The sequence below is a fragment of the Trichomycterus rosablanca genome, chromosome 4 (genome assembly GCF_030014385.1).
Source record: "Trichomycterus rosablanca isolate fTriRos1 chromosome 4, fTriRos1.hap1, whole genome shotgun sequence".
NCBI classification, from domain to species: Eukaryota; Metazoa; Chordata; class Actinopteri; order Siluriformes; family Trichomycteridae; genus Trichomycterus; species Trichomycterus rosablanca.
Window position 1 is genome coordinate 54,761,888 of NC_085991.1, and position 25,000 is coordinate 54,786,887.

At 45.2% G+C, this 25,000-nt stretch overlaps 3 protein-coding genes across 3 annotated transcripts in view; all 3 read right to left on the bottom strand.

Annotated features, from left to right (window-relative positions):
- The window catches only part of LOC134311794 (aquaporin-1-like), a 6,590-nt gene extending 1,940 nt beyond the window's left edge, over positions 1-4,650 (bottom strand). The window contains exons 1-3 of the mRNA XM_062993466.1: positions 4,285-4,650; positions 388-552; positions 179-259 (exon numbers count right to left, since the gene is read on the bottom strand). Of these exons, the coding sequence (XP_062849536.1) occupies positions 179-259; positions 388-552; positions 4,285-4,650 (612 nt within the window). The remainder of the gene's footprint in view (positions 1-178; positions 260-387; positions 553-4,284) is intronic.
- A 3,745-nt stretch (positions 4,651-8,395) lies between these two features.
- Positions 8,396-12,823, bottom strand: LOC134311795 (aquaporin-1-like). Its single transcript, XM_062993467.1, has 4 exons — positions 12,402-12,823; positions 10,105-10,266; positions 9,212-9,292; positions 8,396-8,653 (listed from the first exon to the last, which is right to left on the bottom strand). The coding sequence occupies exons 1-4, from the start codon at positions 12,762-12,764 to the stop codon at positions 8,465-8,467; spliced, it is 795 nt and encodes a 264-aa protein (XP_062849537.1). The 5' UTR covers positions 12,765-12,823; the 3' UTR covers positions 8,396-8,464.
- Positions 12,824-16,543: 3,720 nt separating this feature from the next.
- The window catches only part of LOC134312544 (aquaporin-1-like), a 10,896-nt gene continuing 2,439 nt past the window's right edge, over positions 16,544-25,000 (bottom strand). The window contains exons 3-4 of the mRNA XM_062994558.1: positions 23,438-23,518; positions 16,544-17,252 (exon numbers count right to left, since the gene is read on the bottom strand). Coding sequence (XP_062850628.1) covers positions 17,073-17,252; positions 23,438-23,518 — 261 coding nt within the window. The 3' untranslated portion in view covers positions 16,544-17,072. The remainder of the gene's footprint in view (positions 17,253-23,437; positions 23,519-25,000) is intronic.

The following is a 25,000-nucleotide window of genomic DNA, read 5'->3' on the forward strand; positions in this document are numbered from 1 at the left end:
GTATTTGGTGGTAAATGACAAAAAGAAACTGTTGGTGTATGTTGATGTGTGATGATGCCGGTGTGGAAATTGTTGGGGTTTAATGGTAAAAGTTGACGTTTCTTGGTGTTTGTTGGTGTTTATGTGGATGTTTGAGTGTTTTATGGATTCGAGGTGAACGAGGAGGACGGTGGCTCACCCAGTGTTTTTTAAAAGACTTCATTATGACGGCGGGTCCGAACGAGCGAGCAGGGTTGATCCCGCAGCCCGTGTAACTGATCTGAACACAAACATACCCAGTATTTAATCATTATAAATAATTTATTATAAATACTATTCATTTTATTGCCGTAACGTTTAATCAGCTCAGAACAACAGCTAAGAAGGTCCGGGTGGGACCACGCTTACCGCCAGCAGGTGACCCAAACCCACGGACAGTCCGATGGCCAGCGGCGCCGACCCCGTCACGTCATTCCGCCGACTGTCGGTTACAGCCAGGACACAGAGCACCAGCTGAAAGGTGGCCAGGAACTCGATCCCGAAAGCTTTTCCATCAGTCAGAGCCGGATCAATCTGGGAAAGGACGAAGGCGTAAAACATGAAACACCACCATGGTTTGGTGCTAAAGCAGCATCCAGGAAAGGCTGAGAGTCTCTGATGAGTAAAGATGATCAGAGGATCCAGTTTGTCCACAAATGTGTGAGAAAATGATTGAAATGTTTAAAAACAATGAAGCTCAAAGAAAGATCGGAAGGGATTTGCATGTTCTCCCTCTACAGTGCAGAATATCATTAAACCATTCATGGAATCAGAAGGAACCATCCTTCAGACGGCGCCGCATCAAGAACCTCCACTCAACACTAGCTGATATAACCACATGGGTGAGGGATTAGTTTATCAAACCTTTATCAAGCTCTACAATACAGAGTTACTGCACAAAGGATACTTAACACTTTACTGTGCAAAAAAGAAGCCTTATGTTAACCATGTCCAGAAGCGGCGTCGACTTCTCTGGGCTCGGAGGCATCCAGGATGGATCATCACACAGTAGAGACGTGTATTGTGGTCAGATGAATCAGCATTCCAGGTCTAGACGAAAAGGACCATCCAGACTGTGTGTGAACTGTTCAACAACTCGATCCGAGCGGCTTGCCGAGCGCCGACCGAATTGAGATTTCAAGCATGTCAGATATCTCGATCAGAGTCGCACAACTGGCAGTGAGTGCTGTGTCGAACAGCCAATGAGAACGCAAGATACGGGGTGAGGGGAAACACAGGGGAGGAGTGTAAACAGGTGGTACAGCGGCGTAAAATAGTTTATATCAGAATACATCAGCACACACACAAGCTTTACACTGGGTGTGTTCGAAAACCTAGGGAGCTGCCTCGCTGTCTTACTGTCTACATATGCAGCTGCCTCAGTAGAGAGGATTCTAATAAGTCAATAAGTTATTCGAACGCACTACTTAGACAGCGATTCCATCGGGTTTTGGGTTTCGCGTTTAGCATTTAGCATCTTGCCATTAAAACCAATGAACTGAGGTAGCACAGAACGCTAACGTCAATATAGCATCCTCCTTCATGTAACGATAACGGTTAAATTTCCTGACAAGCCCGAACTTGCAAATAAAAACACTCGGTACAAGTTTATACAAGTTAAAAATCAGTAATATTTTATTTACGTTTGAAATAAAATTTGTTTCTCCGCCCTGTCAGCCATGTTTATTTTTCTGTGAGAGAAGAGCACCCGACCCGCAATGAATTCTGGGATTGCCTTGATCACCAAGGCAGCGTCGGACGCTCACTCATTCTTGAGCCAAAATAACATTGAAATATTAAGATGCCTCAGTAGTGAGGATATTAAGGCATCTAGGATTTGGAACAGCCTCCTTCTCTGGAGCGCGCACAGGATGACGTAAAATTCGAAATTTCGAACACACCCAGTATTTCTGACCTGATCGTTCTCTACAAAACACCCACGCTGCATTGCAAACAATATTTATTAACCTCCAACTCACTATAGAACAATCCCCGCTGGATTCATTTCATTCATTCATTCATTTATTTTTCCTCTTTGATTTTACGCTGCACATCAGCGCACATACTTTGATCGCTCGCTACTTGTTGACGTGGATTTTTGGACGTGGTATCATTAAACCCCCTCGTCACTTCTTACATGTGTGTTCATGAGAGAACGTAGTTTGGGAGACCTTAATTTTACTTATGTTCTGTATATTTTTGTTCTTTCTTATTGTTATTTTTATTATTTTTCTGTAACTTGCTTTGGCAATACAAATGTCCTTATTTGTCATGCCAATAAAGCTTCTTTTGAGTTTGAGACCAGAGAAGCTCGCCTGCGATTCCAGTTGGTGATAGATGGTGTAGTGTGTGACCCCCTATCACAGATCAGTCGTGCAGTGTGAAATCCACACAGACTTGAAAGACTCCCGATTACAAGAGATCCAGGCGTGTAGTGTGTACTGTACAGCGACCTTATGACTTGGAAAGTCATGTAGTGTGGACTTGGCATAATCAGTATATATGTTAAATGGTAAACATGGTGGTGTTACTACTTAATGGTGTTGGATTGATAATTTTTATGATTTGGTAAAAACATTTTTCAATTTACTAATTGAATTGTGGTGTTTGCTGGCATTTGATGGCAGTTTGGTTGTTTGTTGGTAAACGTTGGTGTTTAATGGGAAACGTCGGAATTAATGGTATTTTTGGTGTTTGAAGAAAATGCTGGACATAGTTGGTTTTGAATGAAAAATGTCGATCGGTGTTGATGTTCTACAGTTCTAGTGTGAGCTGGTGTTTCTGTTTGTGTCTGTTGGAGAATGTCGATATTTGTTAGTGACGGAACAACAGTCGCTCGTCTGACGAGCCTCTCACGAGACTTTGGAGTGTGTCTGTGGGAATTTGAGCTTGTTCCACGTTTGTAAGGCTGGGTGCTGATGTCGGTGTTCCGGTTCATCCCAGATCTGTTCATTTGGGGAGGAGGTCAGGGCTCTACGCAGGACGCTGGAGTTCCTTTAAACCATGCTAAGACGAAAAAGGGCCTTCCCTAAACTGTTTAGAAATGAGAAAAATCTAATAATCTAATGCCATCCAACCTTCTTTTTCCTCCTTTAACACCCTGTAAGGTTGTAGAACACACCGCAGGAATTTGTGACCGTTCCTGTTTACAGAACCTCTCCAGATCGACCAGGGTCCCAGTTCCTCTGGTGCACGGCTCCTCATTTTCGATGGGGCTTAGACGGGCGTGACGGAGTCTACGATGCCAAACAGCTCTACAACATCACAGGTGGGGCGAATCGATTGGTAGCACCCTTTTATCCACCGTAGCCATTGCTAACCAAAATATAACCGCTCTATCCTGGTCAGGGCCGAGGCGGGTCCTGTTTCATCGAGAAAGACCGGGATCACTGCAGGAGTAGCCTAGACAGGGCACCAATCCATCGCTGGACTCATTAACAGCACTGCTGGGAATCAAACCCGGATCTCTGCACCACCAGGGTATCAAAATCAATTATACGCTTTAACCCTAACGACAACAGTTTAGGGAAGGCCCTTAAAGTCACATGGTTTTGGAGTTTGCTGTGAGAGTTCTGACAGTGACGGGAGGATCAAACCCAGCATCATGAAGCTGCGTCACTGTGCTGCCACTCATCAGCCAATCCACCTAACGGCAGGTTTGTAGGCGGTGGAAAGAACAACGAAAAGTCACCACGGCTAAAAGTACATGGCCAAAAGTATGTGGACACCCCTCCTGATTATAGAGCGCTGGCACAAGTTTAGCCTAATGCTCCTAAAGCCTAGCGGACTGTGGGAGCCCAGTGGGTGGAGCTTTGGTCCATCAATCGGAAGATTATCAGTTCAAATCCCAGCTCTGCTATGCATCCACTGTAACAACAACAAGCTTACGGTCAGGCGTCCACATACTTTTTGTTAATACTCTTTTAATAAGGAGTTCAGATGTGTCAGACCCACCGTGTCCGAAAAGAGGAATTCCGGTGACCCGCACAAAGCTCTGACCTCGATCCCACTGAAGAATGGTCAGGCGTCCACATACTTTTGATACTTATGTTTGGATTGCGACTGTGGGAATTTGTACCCGTTTATTTAAAAAGCACTCGTAAGATCAGCTGGGAAGTCGATGACAGACCTGGCTTCAAATAGATGTTCCAATTCATCCCAAAAGCTCAGTGCAGGTCATCAAGGTATTTATCAAACAGGACAGGTCCTTCCCTAAACCGTCAGCTAAAAATCAAGAACCCTTGACGTTGACCGACGCTCACTCACCTCGTTGAGCCCCAGCGCTTTGACGCCTTTGGGACGGATGGCGTAGACGATCCCGCTGGCCACGACCGCGCCCACCATCTGCGCCAGAACGTAGAGCGCGGCGCGGATGGCGCTGATCTGGAAGCTGAGCAGGAGCCCCAGCGTGATGGCGGGGTTCAGGTGCGCCCCGCTGACGTGCCCCAGACTCTGAGCCAGCGTGGCGATGGCCAGTCCGAACGCCAGCGCCACCTTCACCTCCTGCTCCGGACCGTCGGCGTCGGCGCTCCCCACGGCCGACCCGATACCGATAAACACGAAGAGGATCATACCCAGCAGCTCGGCCGCCACCGCCCGCCAAAACGCTCCGGTCCTGAGCTCGTGAGCCATGACGCTAACCGAGGCGCTGAACGATACTGATGCGCCGCGGGCTTAGCACACACTTATAAGCCACGGAGGGGTGGCGGCACACAGGAAGCTAGTCACGGGTGACGGTTTGACCAACTTCATGCAAAACGTGCTTTACAAAATGTATGTGGACGCCTGACCACGAGCTTGCCTGACGCTCTGTTCTGAAACCATGGGAATAAATACAGTGTTGCCCCCACCAGTCTCCTCTCATGGATGTACTGGAAGGGCATCTGTGAGATCAGGCACTGATGTTGGACTGGTCACAGTTGACATTCCAGTTCATCTCAAATGTATTTTGTAGCACTGAGGTTAGCGCTCATAATGGAAGTCATTTATTCTACAGTATATAATTCATTTTATACACCTGTTAACAGTAACAGGAAAGGGGTGTCCACATACTTTTGGCCTTTCACGTTCCAGCATGACAGAGCTCTATAAAGACGTGAAGAAAAGCTCCAGCGTCCTGCACAGAGACCTGAAATGAGCCGGAACACGGAGCACAAATTCCCGCAGACACACTCCAAAGTCTCGTGAGAAGCTTCTCAAAAGATCGGCTGATGTTCTAGGTGAAAAGGTCACACAGAGGTCACTCTGTTTTAATATCGTTTGGGTTTGAAACACGACGTCCGACAAGCTCATGCTCAGGCGTCCGAACACTTTCGACCTGCCAGTAGATTCCAGTGCTGTCCAGGAACTTGAAGATGTTCTTCTAGAAGAAGATATACCACCACAAACCATTCAGGCCTCGAGAGCGTTTATAGAGCGTAAACAGTGAACCGAATCGACGTTTCCTGAACCGCAGACGAGTCGGTATAATTACCGCGTCCTCGTTTCCTCTCCGTCTGACCAGCAGGTTTGATTTCAGGTCTGTATTGTTTAATTCTGTCCACTCTCTAATGATCTCAGCTCTGATCACATCAGACCAGATTAATAACGCTCTGTGTAGACGATTATCGGAAAGACTTCTGTCCAATCACATGACTCGTCTGGACGGCAGGGTTCAGGTGGACCTGAACTGAACCTTCACCTCCTGATCTGGACCTCTGCTCATCTCCACGTCTGCGGTCCTGACGGAGTATCGCGTTTCCTTCAACTTTAACACCTCATTAATAAACAATCATTTATTTGGTGTCATTTAGACCAGCGGTTCTCAAACTGTGGTACGTGTACCACTGGTGGTACGTGAAGCAGCACGAGGTGGTACGCCAGATAATCTCGGAAAAGTAATTACATGCACCGAAAAAATAAATCATTTAATAATTATAAATGCAAAAAAAATTAAACAAAATGTGTAAATTACTAATAAAATCTGTTTCAAAGTTCTTATAATTCTGTTTTAATAAAATCAGTTTAATTATAATAAGACACGACCAAACGGTGTTACCGAGATGCCGTATAGGACATTCAGCCCTGACGCACAGACACCTTCTCTTGGGGGAAGATGCGCCAAGCTGCCAGCACTGTAGATCTCAATCATCAATAAAACATATCCTGACAGAATGCCAAGCCATCAACGATACCAGAAAAATATTTTACAAAGACACTAATATGAAACACAATAACCCACAAATTCTGAATTTCTTGAATTACATAAAGATTAAAAGCCAAATATAGAACAGCAATTTTCATTTAACTTAAACTTGGTTTTGAACCCAGCTCTAATGCCATGTACTGTACGTAGCCTAACTGAGCTGGAATGGCAATAAGCACAAACAAACAAACCTTAACTCTGTCATCACTAAGGGACGTCCCATTAAAGCCCCGTTTTGGAGAAAGGAAGTCGGATGACGTTAATCAGGATGAAGCTCTTTGGTTTGAGTTTGACGTGGTGAAACTCCAGAGGCTCGTACAGAACCACTGACCTCAGTGCTGCTGAATCAGAGCCTGTTTGTTTGTTTTGGAATGGGCACAAATGACCACAGACCAGTCCAAAATCCTACAGAAAGCCTTTCCAAGAGAGTGGAGGCTGGTAAGATGGACCAGGATCGGCTTAAATGACACCAAATAAATGATTGTTTATTAATGAGGTGTTAAAGTTGAAGGAAACGCGATACTCCGTCAGGACCGCAGACGTGGAGATGAGCAGAGGTCCAGATCAGGAGGTGAAGGTTCAGTTCAGGTCCACCTGAACCCTGCCGTCCAGACGAGTCATGTGATTGGACAGAAGTCTTTTCAGTAATAGTCTACACCAGTGGTTCTCAAACTTTTTAGACCAAGTACCACCCATTATCAAACCAAAACTTCCAAGTACCACCTATGTTTCTCATCACAGAACCACATATGCCACTGAGTCTGAGTGAGTGTGAGTGTGTGAGTGTGTGTGTGTGTGTGTGTGTGTGTGTGTGTGTGTGTGTGTGTGTGTGTGTGTGTGTGTGTGTGAGAGAGAGAGAGAGAGAGAGAGAGAGAGAGTGTGTGTGAGAGTGTGTGTGGAATTATGGCTTCTTGAAGGGAGTCGGATCTTTTGGCTCCGTTCTTTTTAAAGAGCCGTTCAAAAAAAAATGGCTCTTCGTTCTTCGGGAGGCGCTACTGGGTAAACTATAAGACACCCCCGATATTAATATCAAATTTTGCTACCTTGCCTTAAATGTAGGCCTAATTCAAACAACACTTAAACGAGAAAAAAAGATTTATTTCAAAACGAAATTACAGCAAATTGTGCGATTAATTAGTAAATTTTTTTTAATCGAACAACAGCCCTATTATTTATATAACTTATTATTTTTATATTCACATGAATAAAATAAGTAGATTTTATAGCATTTTTTAATATGTAAAATTAACTCAAATAATAGCCATACATTCAAGAACTCAATTCCATTAAATAAATTTAACACAAAACATTTGTATAAAATCTACTGGACCACTGATTCATTTTTTACAGCGCATTGCATGAAGTTGTAGTGGATATTGGGTAGGGGTCCTGTCGAGTCGTGGCTTGATTTCAAAGTTTGTTGGCTGTGTTACGATTCCATTCCTCCTGCCATGTCTTCCTACAAAATAATCTGACTGTAGAGTTTCTGCAGCTTTCTTTACCAGGTCGTCTGCTTTTTTGTTTCGATGTTTTGTATGCTCCCAGGACCAGTCTAAGACCTTGATGTTGTATGGTGTCGAGTGGTTTCAGGTAGGAAGGCCTGGCTCCTCCGTAAACAGCACTACCATAGTCTAGACGTGATCGAATTAACATGATGAAGAGATATTTCAGAAGACGGGCATCCGAGCCCGACAGAGTTAAGGGACCTGATCAAAGGTTCAACAGTGAGAACCTCGAATTGGTGAAGCCTAAACTAGTGAGTCTTGGATCAGTGGTTAAAGTACTGGACTAGTAATCCTAGGGTTACTGGGGCGACCCTCTGTATCACCAAGTTGCCACTGCTTGGCCCCCAACCAAGGCCCTTAACCAGGTTGCTTTGGTTAAGTGTCGGCTAAATGCTGGAAATGATTTAGAGCCACCAATTTCATGGTCCCAACTTTGAGCACCATGGCAGTCACATTGGGCACAGGGCCTTCCCTAAACTTAATGATAGCAGAGGTGTCCAAATACTTTTGGCCCCAGGTGGAAGCCCCAAAATTAACAAGCTATTTGAACGTGTTACTCATGTGTTGGGGGTAGATGAGGCCTGATGGCAGCGTTGGACCACCAGAAGGACTCCCATTTGAGACTAGATGTTTCTCCTAGAACCCTGGAAGGACAGAAGACGGGTCAGACACGACAGGACAGCAGAAGTGGGTCAGAACGTGGTTTATTTTCAGCTCCAGCAAATCAGACGTCATGTGACCAGACGTGACCGTCCGTCTACTGCTTCTCCCACTGGGCGTCGGCTCCTCCGCCCTCCAGCAGGGGTTCACGTTCGCCCTCGGAGTCCTCGGCGCCCTGGCACAGGACCTTCAGCCGCTCACCCACACCCAGTCCACGAGGAGACAGGACGAAGTCGTACAGGAGCGCGGCCACGACGGCGGCGCACAGCGGCCCCGCCCAGTACACCTGCACAGCGAGGAACAGCAACAAGAGATCAGAGGTTAAGATCTAGAGGTCGACCAAATAAGCCCAGGTCACACCCGGTTCCCGAGACGTTCCCTGCCAACCACCATGCGCCCCCTAGGTGCTGGGTACCCAGAAAGAGCCATACCACATCCAGGGAGTCACCATGTACCACTCGTACCAGCGCCCAGCAGCAGCAAGGAGGAACCCCATCCTACCCTCCCCTCAGACACAACCAGACTCACATTTTTACACAGCAATTTTACAGCAACTATAACTGAATACAGTTTGAGGAATTGAAGGTCTTGCTTAAGGGGCCCAATTTGGTAACAGTGGGGCTTGAACCAACAACCTTCTGATTGCAAGCCCTGCACACTGCTGCTGCTTAGTTACAGACTGTATTTTTACATTTGGAGCAGGTCGCTGGTGCTTTTATCCAAATCAGCCGGATACAGCCAAGTAATTGAGGGTTGAGGGCCTTGCTCAGGGGCCCAACAGTGGGCCACAGATTTACCCACAATGCCGTTAGATATCTGCGTTTATATAAACGACGTTACTCACCCAGTGGTGCTCGAACGTCAGCGACACCAGAGCCGGACCGAACGATCGCGCCGGGTTCATCCCGCACCCCGTATAACTCACCTGTCAGAACACACACACACATCAAACACACAAACACGGACGTGAATAATAATAATATTAATAAAAGTAATAATAATAATAAAATAATAATAATAAAAAAATTATTAAAGTAATAAATAATAATTAAAGTAATAATAATAATTATTATTAAAGTAATAAATAATTAATTATAATAATAAAAAATACAAAATAATAAAAAATTATAATAATAAATGTAATAATAGTAATAAAAAGTAATAATAAAAAATAAATAATAATAAAAGTAATAATAATAAAAAGTAATAATAATAATAAGTAATAATAATAAAAAGTAATAATAATAATTAAAAAATAATAATAATAGTAATAATACTAAAATAATAAGTAATAATAAATGTATTATAATAAAAAAAAATTATAATAAAATAATAAAAATAATAATAACAGTAATAATAATAAAAAACAATAAAAGTAATAATAAAAGTAATAATAAATAATAATAAAAGTAATAATAAAAAACAATAATAATAAATAAAAACAGTAATAATAAAAATGCAATAATAATAATATTAATAAAAACAATAATAATAATTAAATAAAAAAATTAAAACTAATAATAAAAATGTAATAATAATAATAGCCTACTGCAGTCACACATTACCAAATAAAGCTAATTATATATACTTAAAAATATATGATTTTGAACTCGACTCTCTTTGTACCTGTTAGCCGAACCATCTAGCAAGTCCATTGAGGGTTTACCGTCCGTACCTGAAGTCCTCACCTCTGGGTACCTGAATGTAAACAGAACAGAAGAAAAATGGAACTCGTACCCCTGCGAGATGTCCCAGAACCACCGAGAGTCCGATAGCGAAGGCGGACGACTCAGCCGCGTCGTCGCGTCTTTTATCCATCGTCGCTAGGTAGCAGAGCACCATCTGCAGCGTGAGGAGGAACTCGATCCCGAAGCCTTGAGCTGGACTGACGCCATTCAGCTACACAGAAACAGAGCAGACACCGTTAGCATCCTGATCCGCTCCAGCCGTGACTAACGTTTACTGCTAGCTTTCCATGTTCAGAAGCCAAACGGTTCTCCTTCACGCAGCTGGAATGCTCATTTTTAAGCACAGAGCGGCGCAGAGCAGCGCTAGCCGGACCCATCGCTGGATTTAGGATTGATTAGCGGCTGCGTGAGCACCTGTTACGTTCACAACACAGCGTTCATTATGCTAGCTCAGTTAGCTACAGTAATAATGTATTCACACCAGGAGCTGAAAACACAAAACAAACACGTCCCCCTGCGAGGTCCCCGTGTGCCAGACCAGGGGACCCGGTCGCCCACGCCGGTACGAGGCCACCTGGACAGGCTTCACAAGAAACATGAACATTAGTGGCCCCCCTCGCGAGGCCCTCGAGTGTCTGCCAACACCATCAGTGCCTAAAGTGGGTCAGATTGTGTGGGCTACCCCTGCGACAAGGCGGTTCACAGAGGGCCGATAGGGACGCGTTTGTCAAGTCCACCAGTACGTGTGGCGTTTCAGATATAAAACCAGTGCCTACCAGTCAGGATTAGAAACACAGCGGTTCAGAAACCAGCTCAGACCAGCCATCAGATAACACAACCTAATAATTATTAATAATAAATGTATTCAGAGCATTCAGTTAAAACAATAATTAATTATTAATGTTATTAGTTAGTGAATGACCCCTCATCTGGAATCCCAGTTTGGAAATTATTTTTAGACATTTTTTCCAGTTTAAACTAAAAATCTGAAGTTTAGGGCGCTTTGTCCACTAGGGGCGCTGTTTCATTACATTAAAATGAATTACATTAATTTTATAATATTTTTAATTCAATCCTAAATTAATAACTAATTTTTTAAACATAAGTAGATTTCACTATATGGCCAAAAGTATGTGGACACATGAACAGGCACTATTATCATCTATGGGAATTTGTAGCCATTTAGTGAAGAGTATCTCATGTTGGTCGAGAATGCCTGGCAGTCAGCATTCCAATTCATCGTAAGGTTAAAGCCTTAAGCAAGCCACCGGATTTCCTCCTGAAGCCAACCACCTTTATAAAGCGCAGGGACCACGGTCACGCTGGGTATCAGTCACCACAGAGTTAAACACACACAGTATCATTATGGACTGATTTTATTATATACAAATGTTTATGGAAAGGATGTGGCTCTACTTGAGCACCTGAATTCTTAGATGAAGTGTCCACATACTTTTGGCCACAGTGTGAGTTAAACTAGATATTTTTAAGCTACAAACACAAACTACGAAACCAGACGTTAATAAAAACGTCCACACATTTGGGCGTGTTGATTTCTAGACTTGTTAGTTTGAGGGGACGTTTGCGGAGCTCTGGAATGAACCGGAACATCAACCGATCATATATATATATATATAGTATATAAGCTACTTACATGTTCATACTTATTTTATTTATGAATTTTAGATTTATTTCAAGACGTTTGCACCAGTTTTAACATCAGTTTTGAAGCAAAATGGTTCAGTAACAATAAAAACGGGATATTTTTGGCCACTAGGGGCGCTGTTTTATTTATTTATTTTTGATGTTGAGCTTTAAAAACGTTAAACTTTAAATCAAAATGATGTTGGATGCACCACAAACACCACGAAATAAATAAATAATGAATAATAATTCTGTTCCCGTCAGATATTTGCTTAAAATTGTATTAAACATGAATTATAGGATGTTTGACATGCTCCTATTCAGGCGTCCACATACTTTTGCCCACATATATTGTATATAAGCTACTTACAGATTCATACTTATGTTTATTTATACATTTTAGATTTATTTCTAAGTTTTAACACCAGTTTTGAAGTAAAAGACGTTCAGTAACAATAAAACCGGGACATTTTCGCCACTAGGGGCGCTGATGTGTTATTTTTTATTTATTTATTTATTTTTGGTCTTGCACTTTAAAAACGTTGAATTTTAAGTCAAAATAATGTTGGATGCACCACAAACACCACAAAATAAATAAACAAATAATAATTCAGTCCCTGTCAGATATTGGCTTTAAATTTGATTAAACACTTGATTGAACATGAATTATTTTAAGTTTGTTTGTGTTCCAGCTTCACCCACCTTGTTCACCCCGAGCGACTCCACGGCGGGCGGTCTCACCCCCAGCACCACGCCGCTGGCCATCACGGCGCCGGCTAGCTGAGCCACCACGTACCAGAAGGCCCGGCACACGCTGACCTGGCAGCTGACCAGCATGCCCAGCGTGACCGCCGGGTTCAGGTGAGATCCGCTCACCTGCTTCAGACTCTGACACAGAACGGCCACGGCGAGGCCGAACGCCAGCGCCACCTTCACCTCCTGGTCCGGGTAGCTGCTGTTCCCGTTCCCCACGGCGGCCGCCACGCCGGCGAACACCAGCAGGGCCGCGCCCAGCAGCTCGGCGAGGACGGCCCGCCAGAAGCCCAGCGTCTTCACCTCCTTCATCCCGAACCTGAAGCAGAGAGGCAGCGAGTCAGACAGAGCACCTACACCTGCAGCCTGTCTGCTTTATCAGCTTCTCTTAATCAGTCCTGTGCTCTGATTGGCCAAGCAATTAAGGTGAACCGCAAGAGCTGCAGGGTGTAATTAGTCAGGCAGTTAATGTGCACCGTTCCTCTCTCACCCTAGTCTGGTATTGAAAAGCAACCAAAATACACACGGCCTAAAGTATCTGGACACCTGAGCATGAGCTTGTTGGACATCCCAATAAAAAAAAATGATTTATTATTATATTATATTAATTATATTATATTATATTATATTATATTATATTATATTATATTATATTATATTATATTATATTATATTATATTAATTATATTATATTATATTATATTATATTATATTATTATATTATATTATATTATATTATTATATTATATTATATTATATTATATTATATTATATTATATTATATTATATTATATTATATTATATTATTATATTATCATTATTATTATTATTATTATTATTATTATATTATTATTATTATTATTATTATTTATTCATTTTTAATATTATTATTATTATTATTACTATTGTTATTATTATTATTAGTATTATTATTATTTATTTATTTATTATTATTATTATTATTATTATTATTATTATTATTATTACTATTGTTATTATTATTATTAGTATTATTATTATTTATTTATTTATTATTATTATTATTATTATTATTATTATTATTATTATTATTATTATTATTATTTGTGCCCATTCAGTCAAAAGATGACAGCATTTTTCTGTAGGTGTTCCGGTTCATCCCAGAGCTGTTGAGAGTTAAGGGCCTTGTTCAGGGGCCCAACAGTGACAACTTGGCAGTGATGGGGCTTGACCCTGCAACCTTCTGATTACCAGTTCAGTACCTTAACCACTAGGCACTACAGCTGCCCTCTTGTCCTCTTACATCAGGTTTATAGATCTGACTACAGCAGGAAGGGGGGTGAATACTTTTTACGCCACAGTACAGACCGGTTGCCAGGACAGGGTGGCATCAGACGTGGGGCAGCTGGAGTTCGGACTGTAACTGCCCGGCAGTAAACCACCAGCACTTGGAGGCTTAATGGAAGTGGACGAGACCTGATGAGCTTCAGCTAATGGGTTTAATGGAGCGACGATAAAAAGCTGAACGTCCGACCCTCGTCCGTTTTATTACGAACACACTGGACTGTGCGGGGTGTGTCCCTGCACCGGAACCCTGACCAGGTTGAAAGGGCCTTCCCTAAACTGTTGGGAGCGTAACCAGGGGGGCACTTACCTTTTCAGATGGGTGATACGGTAGTTTTTTTGGGACAGGGCCTCTTTATTCCTCAACACTGATATGATTGACTACATGGAACAGTGGTAGCTCAGGGGTTAAGGTGCTGCACTAACCACTCCCAGGGGCCAGAATTGGGCCCCTGACCAAGGCCCTCAACACTCAGATGCTTGGATTGTATTCAGTCCCTACTGTAAGTCTGCCGTGAATGTAAACGGTGCAAATGTACAGTGGTTCAGGTACTGGACTAGTAATCATGAGGTTGGTGGTTCAAACCCCACCATCACCAAGTTGGGCCCCTGAGCAAGGCCCTTAACCCTCAATTGCTTGTATTTTATTCAGTGATAAGTGTAAGTCACTGTGCTTTCCGTGTAGAGCAGTTGTGGCCTAGTGGTTAAGGTACTGGACTAGTAATCAGAAGGTTGGTGGTACAAGCCCCATCGTCCCAAGTTGTTACTGTTGGGCCCCTGAGGAAGGCCCTTAACCCTCAATTGCTTAGAATGTATTTAGTAATAAGTGTAAGTCGCTGCCCTTTCTGTGTAGGACAGTTGTAGCCTAGTGGTTAAGGTACTGGACTAGTAATCATGAGGTTGTCAGTTCAAGCCCCATTGTCCCAAGTTGTCACTGTTGGGCCCCTGAGCAAGGCCCTTAACTCTTAATTGCTTGTATTTTATTCCGTGATGAGTGTAAGTTGCTGCCCTTTTTGTGTAGGACAGTCGTAGCCTAGCAGTTAAGGTACTGGACTTGTAATCAAAAGGTCGCTGGTTCAAGCCCCACCATCGCCAAGTTGCCACTGTTGGGCCCCTGTGCAAGGCCCTTAACCCTCAATTGCTTAGATTGTGCTTAGTGAAAGTGTAAGTTGCTTTGGATAAAAGCGTCCTCTAATGCTGTAAATGTTGGGCAGCAGTTAAGGTACTGGACTAGTAATCAGAAGGTCGCTGGTTCAAACCCCACCTCTACCAGGCTGCCACTGTTGGGCCCCTGAGCAAGGCCCTTAACCCTCAATTGCTTGTATTTTATTCAGTGATAAGTGTAAGTCACTGCCCTATCTGTGTAGGGCAGTTGTAGCCTAGTGGTTAAGGTACTGGACTAATAATCTAAAGGCCGCAGGTTCAAACCCCACCAATGCCAGGTTGTCACTGTTGGGCCCCTGAGCAAGGCCCTTAACTCTCAATTGCTTGTATTTTATTCAGTGATAAGTCGCTGCCCTTTCTGTGTAGCCTAGTGGTTAAGGTACTGGACTAGTAATCATGAGGTTGTTAGTTCAAGCCCCATCGTCCCAAGTTGTCACTGTTGGGCCCCTGAGCAAGGCCCTTGACCCTCAATTGCTTAGAGTGTATACTGTCACAGTACTGTAAGTCGCTTTGGATAAAAGCGTCTGCTAAATGCTGTAAAAGTTGGGCAGTTGTAGCCTAGTGGTTAAAGTACTGGACTAGTAATCTTGAGGTTGTTAGTTCAAGCCCCATCGTCCCAAGTTGTTACTGTTGGGCCCCTGAGCAAGGCCCTCAACTCTCAATTGCTTAGACTGTATTTAGTGATTAGTGTAAGTCGCTGCCCTTTCTGTGTAGAGCAGTTGTGGTCTAGTGGTTTAGGTACTGGACCAGTAATCATAAGGTTGCTGGTTCAAGCCCCACCACGGTCAGGTTCCCACTGTTGGGCCCCTGAGCAAGGCCCTTAACCCTCAATTAACTAGAGCAGTTAAATGCTGTAAATGTTGGGCAGCAGTTAAGGTACTGGACCAGTAATCAAAAGGTCGCTGGTTTAAACCCCACCTCTACCAGGTTGCCACTGTTGGGCCCCTGAGCAAGGCCCTTAACCCTCAATTGCTTGTATTTTATTCAGTGATTAGTGTAAGTCGCTGCCCTATCTGTGTAGGACAGTTGTGGTCTAGTGGTTAAGGTACTGGACTAGTAATCAGAAGGTTGTCGGTTCAAGCCATCGCCAAGTTGCCACTGTTGGGCCCCTGAGCAAGGCCCTTAACTCTCAATTGCTTAGACTGCATACTGTAAGTCACTTTGGATAAATGTAAATGTAAACACAGTGGTCTCCTGCCAAGGTCTTGAGGAGCATTCGTCCAGAAAAGCTGCTGGACTACAGCTCATACTGTCCACAGTCAAGCAAGCTTCACATTCCCACTGGTCTAAAGCCTAGAATTTATTTTATAGAATTGACTTCATGTGCAGGAACACAAGTGGTGCAGCACAGACACGTGTGGCTGTGTCTGAGGGGGGATGGAAGGCCGAAACCCTACCAAGCATTGGTGCCCTGTCCAAAGAGTTCCTGCCACGACCACCCACCAAGACCCAGACCAAGATAAAGTGGCGTCCACATACTTTTGGCCACACTGAATATCCTGTACTCCGGTCTATGGTCAGATTTCCTCCTTGCTGATGATCCCGGTCACTGCAGTGAACCCTGAAATGTCAAATCGAGGTAGAAAACAAAAACGTAGTCGAGGAAATGTGGACAGCTTTTTATTTACTCAAATACAAAACAAACAAACGTTATAATCATTTACACGGAACACAGACCTATTTAAAATGGTCAGATAGTGACCGAAAGATCAAAGAGATATAAACGTCACTAGTAGAAATAAGAAACTTCAGTGCTCGTGACGGAACAGTGAAGGCAGGAAAAATAAATGTAGTTTTTGATATGTATAAAGAAACGATATTTACAGGAGTTTAAGGCATTAATGGAGTAAAATACAGCCGGAGCAGTAGTGAGTCCTCCAACTGGACTTGATCTCAGTGAAATCGTCAGCTGATTAGTCTCCACCAATGAGAGAAGAGCCTCAGGACGCAGGCAGCCAATGGGAAGTCAGGGGGATGTGTTGAATGTATTTTTTGTGGATCAGTTGGTTCTGACCAGTGATCTGAAGGTTCTAAAGTCCTAGTGGGATCTGGAGCCTGGTCTACTGGGAAGTCCAGCTGATGTTCCTCACTACTACTGGACGTTCACAGCCGGTACGACCGGACGGGAGGTCATCATTTGGACGACATCTCCACAGCCGGGACGTCGTCTCGTCCGTTCACGTCGTAGTCGCTCGGCGGCCCGGAGATCAGCACTCGCATGCGGTCAGAGAAATCGTCCTTCTTAGGGTAAAGCAGGAAGTCGTAGATGAGAGCGGCGGCCACGCCCCCACACATCGGCCCGACCCAGTACACCTGCAACGGATTACAACGAGGACGTTACTGACCAGCGTGTGTTGTGTTTTGAACACCATAATACTGTTATTTGTTTTTATTCTACAACCCTGAATCAGAAAAAGTTGGGACAGTGTGGAAAATGTAAATAATATAAAAACAGTACCAGAGTCTGTCATGGTATGGGGGTGTATCAGTACCAGGGTGTATCATGGTATGGGGGTGTGTCAGTACCAGAGTCTGTCATGGTATGGGGGTGTGTCAGTACCAGGGTGTGTCATGGTATGGGGGTGTGTCAGTACCAGGGTGTGTCATGGTATGGGGGTGTGTCAGTACCAGGGTGTGTCATGGTATGGGGGTGTATCAGTACCAGGGTGTGTCATGGTATGGGGGTGTGTCAGTACCACGGTGTGTCATGGTATGGGGGTGTGTCAGTACCAGGGTGTGTCATGGTATGGGGGTGTATCAGTACCAGGGTGTGTCATGGTATGGGGGTGTGTCAGTACCAGGGTGTGTCATGGTATGGGGGTGTGTCAGTACCAGGGTGTGTCATGGTATGGGGGTGTGTCAGTACCAGGGTCTGTCATGGTATGGGGGTGTGTCAGTACCAGGGTCTGTAATGGTATGGGGGTGTGTCAGTACCAGGGTCTGTCATGGTATGGGGGTGTGTCAGTACCAGGGTGTATCATGGTATGGGGGTGTATCAGTACCAGGGTGTGTCATGGTATGGGGGTGTATCAGTACCAGGGTGTGTCATGGTATGGGGGTGTGTCAGTACCAGGGTCTGTCATGGTATGGGGGGGGGTGTATCAGTACCAGGGTGTATCATGGTATGGGGGTGTATCAGTACCAGGGTGTGTCATGGTATGGGGGTGTGTTAGTACCAGGGTGTATCATGGTATGGGGTGTATCAGTACCAGGGTGTGTCATGGTATGGGGGTGTGTCAGTACCAGGGTCTGTCATGGTATGGGGGTGTGTTAGTACCAGGGTGTGTCATGGTATGGGGTGTATCAGTACCAGGGTGTATCATGGTATGGGGGTGTATCAGTACCAGGGTGTGTCATGGTATGGGGGTGTGTCAGTACCAGGGTGTATCATGGTATGGGGGTATGTCAGTACCAGGGTGTGTCATGGTATGGGGGGTGTCAGTACCAGGGTGTGTCATGGTATGGGGGTGTGTTAGTACCAGGGTGTGTCATGGTATGGGGTGTGTCAGTACCAGGGTATATCATGGTATGGGGGTGTGTCAGTACCAGGGTCTGTCATGGTATGGGGGTGTGTCAGTACCAGGGTGTGTCATGGTATGTGGGTGTGTCAGTACCAGGGTCTGTCATGGTATGGGGGTGTGTCAGTACCAGGGTGTGTCATGGTATGGGGGTGTGTCAGTACTAGGGTGTATCATGGTATGGGGGGGTGTCAGTACCAGGGTGTGTCATGGTATGGGGGTGTGTCAGTACCAGGGTGTGTCATGGTATGAGGGTGTGTCAGTACCAGGGTCTGTCATGGTATGAGGGTGTATCAGTACCAGGGTCTGTCATGGTATGAGGGTGTGTCAGTACCAGGGTGTGTCATGGTATGGGGGTGTGTCAGTACCAGGGTGTGTCTTGGTATGGGGGTGTGTCAGTACCAGGGTGTATCATGGTATGGGGGTGTGTCAGTACCAGGGTGTATCATGGTATGGGGGTGTGTCAGTACCAGGGTGTATCATGGTATGGGGGTGTGTCAGTACCAGGGTGTGTCATGGTATGGGGGTGTGTCAGTACCAGGGTGTGTCATGGTATGGGGGTGTGTCAGTACCAGGGTGTGTCATGGTATGGTGGTGTCAGTACCAGGGTGTCATGGTATGGGGGGTGTCAGTACCAGGGTGTGTCATGGTATGGGGGTGTGTCAGTACCAGGGTGTGTCATGGTATGGGGGTGTGTCAGTACCAGGGTGTATCATGGTATGGGGGTGTGTCAGTACCAGGGTCTGTCATGGTATGGGGGTGTATCAGTACCAGGGTGTATCATGATATGGGGATGTATCAGTACCAGGGTGTGTCATGGTATGGGGGTGTGTCAGTACCACGGTGTGTCATGGTATGGGGGTGTGTCAGTACCAGGGTGTGTCATGGTATGGGGGTGTATCAGTACCAGGGTGTGTCATGGTATGGGGGTGTGTCAGTACCAGGGTGTGTCATGGTATGGGGGTGTGTCAGTACCAGGGTGTGTCATGGTATGGGGGTGTATCAGTACTAGCGTGTGTCATGGTATGGGGGTGTGTCAGTACCAGGGTCTGTCATGGTATGGGGGTGTGTCAGTACCAGGGTCTGTAATGGTATGGGGGTGTGTCAGTACCAGGGTCTTTCATGGTATGGGGGTGTGTCAGTACCAGGGTGTATCATGGTATGGGCGTGTATCAGTACCAGGGTGTGTCATGGTATGGGGGTGTATCAGTACCAGGGTGTGTCATGGTATGGGGGTGTGTCAGTACCAGGGTCTGTCATGGTATGGGGGGGGGTGTATCAGTACCAGGGTGTATCATGGTATGGGGGTGTATCAGTACCAGGGTGTGTCATGGTATGGGGGTGTGTTAGTACCAGGGTGTATCATGGTATGGGGTGTATCAGTACCAGGGTGTGTCATGGTATGGGGGTGTGTCAGTACCAGGGTCTGTCATGGTATAGGGGTGTGTTAGTACCAGGGTGTATCATGGTATGGGGTGTATCAGTACCAGGGTGTATCATGGTATGGGGGTGTATCAGTACCAGGGTGTGTCATGGTATGGGGGTGTGTCTGTACCAGGGTGTATCATGGTATGGGGGTATGTCAGTACCAGGGTGTGTCATGGTATGGGGGGTGTCAGTACCAGGGTGTGTCATGGTATGGGGGTGTGTTAGTACCAGGGTGTGTCATGGTATGGGGTGTGTCAGTACCAGGGTATATCATGGTATGGGGGTGTGTCAGTACCAGGGTCTGTCATGGTATGGGGGTGTGTCAGTACCAGGGTGTGTCATGGTATGTGGGTGTGTCAGTACCAGGGTCTGTCATGGTATGGGGGTGTGTCAGTACCAGGGTGTGTCATGGTATGGGGGTGTGTCAGTACTAGGGTGTATCATGGTATGGGGGGGTGTCAGTACCAGGGTGTGTCATGGTATGGGGGTGTGTCAGTACCAGGGTGTGTCATGGTATGAGGGTGTGTCAGTACCAGGGTCTGTCATGGTATGAGGGTGTATCAGTACCAGGGTCTGTCATGGTATGAGGGTGTGTCAGTACCAGGGTGTGTCATGGTATGGGGGTGTGTCAGTACCAGGGTGTGTCTTGGTATGGGGGTGTGTCAGTACCAGGGTGTATCATGGTATGGGGGTGTGTCAGTACCAGGGTGTATCATGGTATGGGGGTGTGTCAGTACCAGGGTGTATCATGGTATGGGGGTGTGTCAGTACCAGGGTGTGTCATGGTATGGGGGTGTGTCAGTACCAGGGTGTGTCATGGTATGGGGGTGTGTCAGTACCAGGGTGTGTCATGGTATGGGGGTGTCAGTACCAGGGTGTCATGGTATGGGGGGTGTCAGTACCAGGGTGTGTCATGGTATGGGGGTGTGTCAGTACCAGGGTGTGTCATGGTATGGGGGTGTGTCAGTACCAGGGTGTATCATGGTATGGGGGTGTGTCAGTACCAGGGTCTGTCATGGTATGGGGGTGTCAGTACCAGGGTGTGTCATGGTATGGGGGTGTCAGTACCAGGGTGTGTCATGGTATGGGGGTGTGTCAGTACCAGGGTCTGTCATGGTATGGGGGTGTGTCAGTACCAGGGTGTGTCATGGTATGGGGGGGTGTCAGTACTAGGGTGTGTCATGGTATGGGGGTGTGTCAGTACTAGGGTGTGTCATGGTATGGGGGTGTGTCAGTACCAGGGTCTGTCATGGTATGGGGGTGTGTCAGTACCAGGGTGTATCATGGTATGGGGGTGTGTCAGTACCAGGGTCTGTCATGGTATGGGGGTGTATCAGTACCAGGGTGTATCATGGTATGGGGGTGTGTCAGTACTAGGGTGTATTATGGTATGGGGGTGTGTCAGTACCAGGGTGTGTCATGGTATGGGGGTGTGTCAGTACCAGGGTCTGTCATGGTATGGGGGTGTGTCAGTACTAGGGTGTATTATGGTATGGGGGGGTGTCAGTACCAGGGTGTGTCATGGTATGGGGGTGTGTCAGTACCAGGGTCTGTAATGGTATGAGGGTGTGTCAGTACCAGGGTGTATCATGGTATGGGGGTGTGTCAGTACTAGGGTGTATTATGGTATGGGGGTGTGTCAGTACCAGGGTGTGTCATGGTATGGGGGGGTGTCAGTACCAGGGTCTGTAATGGTATGGGGGTGTGTCAGTACTAGGGTGTATTATGGTATGGGGGGGTGTCAGTACCAGGGTGTATCATGGTATGGGGGTGTGTCAGTACCAGGGTCTGTAATGGTATGGGGGTGTGTCAGATACAGGGTGTGTCATGGTATGGGGGTGTGTCAGATACAGGGTGTATCATGGTATGGGGGGGTGTCAGATACAGGGTGTGTCATGGTATGAGGGTGTGTCAGTACCAGGGTGTATCATGGTATGGGGGTGTGTCAGTACTAGGGTGTATTATGGTATGGGGGTGTGTCAGTACCAGGGTGTGTCATGGTATGGGGGTGTGTCAGTACTAGGGTGTATTATGGTATGTAGTTGTGTCAGTACCAGGGTGTATCATGGTATGGGGGTGTGTCAGTACCAGGGTCTGTAATGGTATGGGGGTGTGTCAGATACAGGGTGTGTCATGGTATGGCGGTGTGTCAGTACCAGGGTGTGTCATGGTATGGGGGTGTGTCAGTACTAGGGTGTATTATGGTATGGGGGTGTGTCAGTACCAGGGTGTGTCATGGTATGGGGGTGTGTCAGTACCAGGGTCTGTCATGGTATGGGGGTGGATCAGTACCAGGGTCTGTCATGGTATGGGGGTGGATCAGTACCAGGGTCTGTCATGGTATGGGGGTGTGTCAGTACCAGGGTCTGTCATGGTATGGGGGTGTGTCAGTACCAGGGTGTGTCATGGTATGGGGGTGTGTCAGATACAGGGTGTGTCATGGTATGGGGGTGTGTCAGTACCAGGGTGTGTCATGGTATGGGGGTGTGTCAGTACCAGGGTGTATCATGGTATCGGGGTGTGTCAGTACTAGGGTGTATTATGGTATGGGGGGGGTGTCAGTACCAGGGTGTGTCATGGTATGGGGGTGTGTCAGTACCAGGGTCTGTAATGGTATGGGGGTGTGTCAGTACCAGGGTCTGTAATGGTATGGGGGTGTGTCAGTACCAGGGTCTGTAATGGTATGGGGGTGTGTCAGTACCAGGGTCTGTAATGGTATGGGGGTGTGTCAGTACCAGGGTGTATCATGGTATGGGGGTGTGTCAGTACTAGGGTGTATTATGGTATGGGGGGGGTGTCAGTACCAGGGTGTGTCATGGTATGGGGGTGTGTCAGTACCAGGGTCTGTAATGGTATGGGGGTGTGTCAGTACCAGGGTCTGTAATGGTATGGGGGTGTGTCAGTACCAGGGTCTGTAATGGTATGGGGGTGTGTCAGTACCAGGGTCTGTAATGGTATGGGGGTGTGTCAGTACCAGGGTCTGTAATGGTATGGGGGTGTGTCAGTACCAGGGTCTGTAATGGTATGGGGGTGTGTCAGTACCAGGGTCTGTAATGGTATGGGGGTGTGTCAGTACCAGGGTCTGTAATGGTATGGGGGTGTGTCAGTACCAGGGTGTATCATGGTATGGGGGCGTTTCAGTGTGATGTTTGGTTTGAGCTGAGATGGATGAGGATGAAGACGGCTCAGGTGTGGACTGTAAGAATCGATCCTCATGTTTGCTCCTCTGGACACTCAATAATTTTGATCATTTTTATGGTGGGATTATAAATTCTGAGCGGTTCATGATTAACTCCTGACTTCACCTCACATGCCCTCTGTGGTCAAAAGTATGTGGACACCTCACCATGAGCATGCTGGACATGCCATTCAGATTAGTGCCTGGCTCACTATGGACATTCCAGTTCATCTCAGTTCATCTCTGTAGTAAAGAGTGTGGCTGAAACACCAAACCTCAGCAATAACAAGACATGTCCACATACTTTTGGCCCTAGATAAAGACTATAGGACTCATAAGAGTGAATGGATGAATGAATGAATGAGTGAACGTACCCAGTGGTTAGTAAATTTATTCATGATGAGTGCCGGACCGAAGGAGCGGGCGGGGTTTATACCACATCCTGTAAAACTGATCTGTAAACACAGACGAGCAGAGAGATCAAACTCAGGGTGTCCACATACTTACGGCTAATAAACATCAGTAATCAGTACAAAACACACACAGTTTAACTCTCACTCATTCGTAACTCCTGTACTGTGGTCATTCATTCATTCACTCATTCATTCATTCACTCATTCATTCATTCACTCATTCATAACTCCTGTACTGAAGAGTCATTCATTCATTCACTTTTACTCATTCATAACTGCTGTACTAGTCATTCATTCACTCATTCATTCACTTACTCATTCATTCATGAAAAGTCAATCATTCATTCATTCATTCACCACTCCTGTACTAAAGAGTCATTCATTCAGTCACTCATTCACGACTCCTGTACTAAAGTCATTCATTCATTCATTCACCACTCCTGTACTAAAGAGTCATTCATTCAGTCACTCATTCACGACTCCTGTACTAAAGTCATTCATTCATTCATTCACCACTCCTGTACTAAAGAGTCATTCATTCAGTCACTCATTCACGACTCCTGTACTAAAGAGTCATTCATTCATTCATTCACCACTCCTGTACTGAAGAGTCATTCATTCAGTCACCCATTCACCACTCCTGTACTGAAGAGTCATTCATTCATCCATTCATTCAAAACTCCTTTACTGAAGTGTCATTCACTCACTCATTCATTCACACACTCACTCATTCACTGATTCACTGATTCACTCACTCACAATCACTCACTCTCACTCATTCATAACTATTGTACTGTAGAGTCATTCATTCACTCATTCACTTAGTCATTTGCTCATTCACAACTCCTGTACTACTAAGAGTCATTCAATCATAACTACTGTACTGTAGTCATTCATTCACTCACTCATTCATTCATTCATTCCATATATATATATAGATATATAACAGTACTCACAGCAGTGAGGTGTGTATATATATATATAATGTGTGTATATTTGAGGTATATATAATGATGTATAACAGTACTCACAGCAGTGAGGTGTGTATATATAATGTGTATTTTTGAGGTATATATAATGATATATAACAGTACTTACAGCAGTGAGGTGTATATATATAATGTGTGTATATTTGAGGTATATATAATGATATATAACAGTACTCACGGCAGTGTGGTGTATACATTTAAGGTATATATAATGATATATAACAGTACTTACAGCAGTAAGGTGTGTATATTTGAGGTATATATAATGATATTTAACAGTACTCATGGCAGTGAGGTGTGTATATATATATATAATGTGTATATTTGAGGTATATATAATGATATTTAACAGTACTCATGGCAGTGAGGTGTGTATATATATATATAATGTGTATATTTGAGGTATATATAATGATATATAACAGTACTCATGGCAGTGAGGTGTATATATATTGTGTGTATATTTGAGGTATATATAATGATATATAACAGTACTCACGGCAGTGAGGTGTATATATTTGAGGTATATATAGTG

Coding starts and splice junctions, on each gene's coding strand:
- LOC134311795 (XM_062993467.1), bottom strand. CDS start 12,764: ATGAAGGAGGTGAAGACGCTGGGCTTCTGGCGGGCCGTCCTCGCCGAG. Junction 10,267..12,401: donor AGTCGCTCGGGGTGAACAAG/GTGGGTGAAGCT, acceptor GTTTCTGTGTAG/CTGAATGGCGTCAGTCCAGC. Junction 9,293..10,104: donor TTCTGGGACATCTCGCAGGG/GTACGAGTTCCA, acceptor GTGTTCTGACAG/GTGAGTTATACGGGGTGCGG.